At 46.2% G+C, this 4,354-nt stretch overlaps 1 protein-coding gene across 1 annotated transcript; it reads left to right on the top strand.

Moving 5' to 3' along the window:
- Positions 1–354: 354 nt before the first annotated feature.
- Positions 355–2,854, top strand: LOC127791773 (F-box/LRR-repeat MAX2 homolog A-like). Its single transcript, XM_052321806.1, has one exon. It carries the CDS (start codon positions 465–467, stop codon positions 2,619–2,621), a length of 2,157 nt encoding a protein of 718 aa, XP_052177766.1. The 5' UTR covers positions 355–464; the 3' UTR covers positions 2,622–2,854.
- Positions 2,855–4,354: the final 1,500 nt, after the last annotated feature.

Below are 4,354 nucleotides of genomic sequence, written 5' to 3'. Positions count from 1 at the left end.
GTGTTTACTAAAAAAATGTTTAATTTAAGTCACAATTAATGTTAAAAAAAAGACTCTAATCTAATCCGCAAAGCAAAATTAAGTCCATAAGTAGCGCCTTCTCTTGTACAATCTGAGTGATTCTACAAACATAATAATAAATTTAAAATTTCAAAAAATAAATAAATAAAACAAAAAAAAAAATCCTGACACGTTGAACTTTAGCTGCGGTGGTAACTTTAGCCAATATTTGGAGTTCGGAGCGAGGAAATTGCGTACGGACGCTGTTATTTGGGCTTCACGTGCCGTGAGGCGCTTACTACTTGTCTTCTCCCACAGAATCACGTGGCCCTCACATGTCCCGACAAACTCCACCCATTCCCCTCCCTCCCTCCCCTCTTCATCGCCATCATCATCATCATCCCCATCTCCAAATCTCTCTCTCTTTCTCTCTCCCATAGACCCGAATCTGGCCACCAGCAAGGATGGCCGCCGCCACCACCATGAACGACCTCCCGGACGTCATCCTCTCCAACATAATCGCGGCGGTCTCCGACACGCGCAGCCGCAACGCGGTGGCGCTGGTCTGCCATAAGTGGCTGGTACTGGAGCGAGCCACCCGCGCCTCCCTCTCCCTCCGGGCCAACGTCCGGGACCTCGTCATGGCTCCCAACTGCTTCCAGTCCGTCACCCGCCTCGACCTCTCTCTCCTCTCGCCGTGGGGCCACTCTCTCCTCGCCACTTCCACCGACGACGACCACCTCCTCGCCCAATTTCTCGGCCTTGCCTTCCCCGCCGTCGCCGCGCTCACCGTCTACGCCCGAACCCCCGCCACGCTCGAGTTCTTGGCCCCCCAGTGGCCGTACCTCACCGACCTCAAGCTCGTCCGGTGGCACCAGCGGCCGTCGGGGCTTCCGTCTGCCGCCGATTTCGATCCTTTGGTAAACCATTTCCACTCCCTTTCTTCTCTTGATCTATCCTCATTCTACTGCTGGACTGACGACATAACGCTGGCGCTCGAGTCGGCGCCCAATCTGGCCGCGAACCTCACTCGGCTCAACCTCCTCAACCCGTCGTTCTCTGAGGGGTTCAAGTCCGACGAGATTAAAACGATCACCGCTGCTTGCCGGAGCTTGAAGGAGTTCCTCGTGGCTTGCGTATTTGATCACATGTACATTGGCTTTGTCAGCGATGAGACCCTGCTTTCGATCTCCGCCAATTGCTCGAAGCTTTCTCTGCTCCATCTCGTAGATGCCTCCGCTTTGTTGAACCCTAGAGGGGATCCGAACGACTGGGGCTTCACCGCCGAGGACGCGAGGATCAGCCCCGGCGCGTTGATCGACATGTTCGCCGCTTTGCCCTTGCTGGAGAAGCTCACCCTAGATGTTTATAAAAATGTCCGAGACAGCAGGCTGGCTTTAGAGGAGCTAAATTCCAAGTGCCCGAAGCTGAAGTCTCTGAAATTGGGACAGTTCCATGGACTCTGCAGGGCCAACGAGTCGACGCTCGTCTCCAGGCTCGACGGCATTGCCCTGTGCCAACGCCTGGAATCTCTGTCGATTAAAAACTCGGCCGACTTGACGGACCTCGGCCTGATCGCCATCGCCAGAGGATGCTCCAAATTGGCCAAATTTGAGGTTCAGGGTTGCAGTAGAATCACTGTCCGGGGAATGAGGACGCTGGCTTGTTTGCTCCGGCAGACTCTGGTCGAGGTGAAGATCTCTGGTTGCAGGAACCTTGGCGCGGTTTCGTCGTTGAAGGCATTGGAACCGGTCCAGGATCAGATTGAAAGGCTCTCTATGGATTGCGTTTGGGACACAGTGGAGCAATCCGAGTCCCTGCAGGGTATCGAATACAATTTTGATCTTAACAAACCGCTGGAGGGCGGGGTGATGAGCCAGCACCCGGGCTGCCAATTCGCGGACACCTTTGATGGGAACGCGAAAAAGAAATGCAAGTATTGGTATGATTCGATTTCTTCCTATATGGAAGAGGATGCCGAAATTGGAAATAGAAGAGAATGCGAGACCTTTGTAAGGACATGGGCGAGGCTGAGATACCTTTCTATCTGGATTGGAGTTGGGGAGCTTTTGAGCCCCTTATCAATGGCGGGGCTCGAGAATTGTCCTGATTTGGAGGAGATTTGGATAAAGGTCGAGGGGGATTGCCGGGGCCGGCTGACGCCATCGGAGAGGGCATTTGGATTGAGCTCCCTCCAGCGGTACCCTCGGCTGAGGAAGATGCATTTGGATTGTGGGGACATTACAGGCTACGCGCAAACGGCGCCCTCGGGGCAGATGGATCTGAGCCTGTGGGAGAGGTTTTACCTCTTTGGGATCAAGAACTTGAGTCTTACCGAGCTTGATTACTGGCCGGCTCAGGACCCTGATGTCAACCAGAGGAGCCTGTCGCTTCCGGCAGCCGGGCTGCTGGCAGAATGCAGCACCCTGAGGAAACTTTTCATCCATGGAACTGCTCACGAACACTTCATGAGAATGCTTCTCAACATCCGAAGCCTGAGGGATGTGCAGCTGAGGGGGGACTACTATCCTGCGCCGGAGAATGACATGAGCACGGAGATGAGGGCCGTCTCTTGCTGCCGCTTTGAGGATGCGCTGAACATGCACCGGATAGACGACTAAAAGGGGTTTTGTTTCAATGCTGGAGAGTGCTCCCAATTGATGTCTAGAGGGCGTCTCCGATGCACAAGGATGCGTCAGGATGGATAACTGAAACAGGATAATCTTCCAACATGTATGGTGTTATTTGTGAATTTGACTTAGTATTCTCCTACTGCTGTAACATTATGAGTAGCTGACCAGTGGTTGTATTCCAGCCATTTTCAAATAAAAGAGTTGCAACTCTTTTCTGACTAGCCCAGAAGGATCAACCACTATATGTTTTTTTTTTTTTTTAAGTGTAGTGATAAAGTTCTTTAAAAAGTTAATTATTATATAGAGATTATGAATTTAAGTTTTGTTAATATAGTTATTTTTTATTTTTTAAATAAGATATATATATTATTTAAAAAATATTTTATTGAGGGAATTTTGTAACATCAAAATAATATTGTTTGCACATATAATAATATGAAAGATAATGATTTTTTTACCCTAAATTACATAATGTTTCATCATTGCAAATGCTAAGTCACCTTATTTATTTAATTAATCTAGTATTATAGAGCCGATAAGATATAAATTTAAAAAAATTATAAAGTATATCAATTGAATTCATAAGTGTAATTTACTAGACCAATGCCCATTGATTTATTATTTTGTCTCCAATAAACTAAATTGTTTTTAGCTATTAAAAATAGAAAAATTCAAGTAGAAAGGGTAATGTGGCGGGGAGTGTCATCTCCATGATTCCATCTCCAAACTAAACTCTCAAATTCATTCTTAAATTTGAACCCAAACCCAATTCAAGGGACAAATCAATGCCAAACCCCCCTTGTGAAAATTAAGATACGACATAAATAAAACAAGAAAAAAATTGAGAGAGAAAACAAATGTATCTTGTAATTGACATATCACAAAAATGAATCCCATCTTTGAAATAAACAAATGAGCTACTTATAGCTCGACATACATGAAAAACATACAACATAACTAATGAAAATTAACCCCATAGAGCTACATAACTAACAACTGAAAGTAACTTAAAACTGCCTCAATTATTTAACACTTCCACACACCCCTTCAGTGTAGGCTCCGATTGCTTTTACATTCTTGCACCTGTCATTACTTCCAAGCACCCAGGTAAGGCCCAACTTCTTGCATAGCAGTTCAAAGCGATCTTTAGATAGCCCCTTAGTAAACACATCAGCAACTTGCTTATCAGTAGGAACATATCTGATTTTCACCTCACCATTTTCTTCATTTTCATGCACAAAATGAACATCAACACCAATGTGTTTCGTACGAGAATGATACACTGGATTTTCTGCCATGCTTTTGGCATCCAGATTGTCACATCACACAATAGGAGTAGTCACACAAGGATAATCCAACTCCACTAGTAATTGCTTAAGCCACAAAAGCTCAGTCACTCCTAAGGCAACTGCGTGGTACTCGGCTTCCCCAACTGACCTAGCCACAACCGATTACTTCTTAGAGCCCCACACAATCAAATTTGAACCAATATAAACACAGTAACCACTGGTGGATCTATGAGTAACCCGACAAGCAGCATAGTTTGCATCGGTGTAGACCACTAAAAAGAGATCTTTCGGTGAGGAAGTAAACACTAATCCTAGACCAACCGTGCCTTTAATATACCTCAACAACCTCTTACACGCCATCCAATGTTGCATCTTAAGGGTTGTCATAAACTAGCTTAACTTATTCACTGTGTAAGGAATATCAAGGCAATT

This window comes from Diospyros lotus, chromosome 15 (genome assembly GCF_014633365.1).
Source record: "Diospyros lotus cultivar Yz01 chromosome 15, ASM1463336v1, whole genome shotgun sequence".
Taxonomy (NCBI): Eukaryota; Viridiplantae; Streptophyta; class Magnoliopsida; order Ericales; family Ebenaceae; genus Diospyros; species Diospyros lotus.
Note: the sequence above shows the minus strand (reverse complement) of the source record. Positions and strands in the feature narration are given on the sequence as shown.

Coding starts and splice junctions, on each gene's coding strand:
- LOC127791773 (XM_052321806.1), top strand. CDS start 465: ATGGCCGCCGCCACCACCATGAACGACCTCCCGGACGTCATCCTCTCC.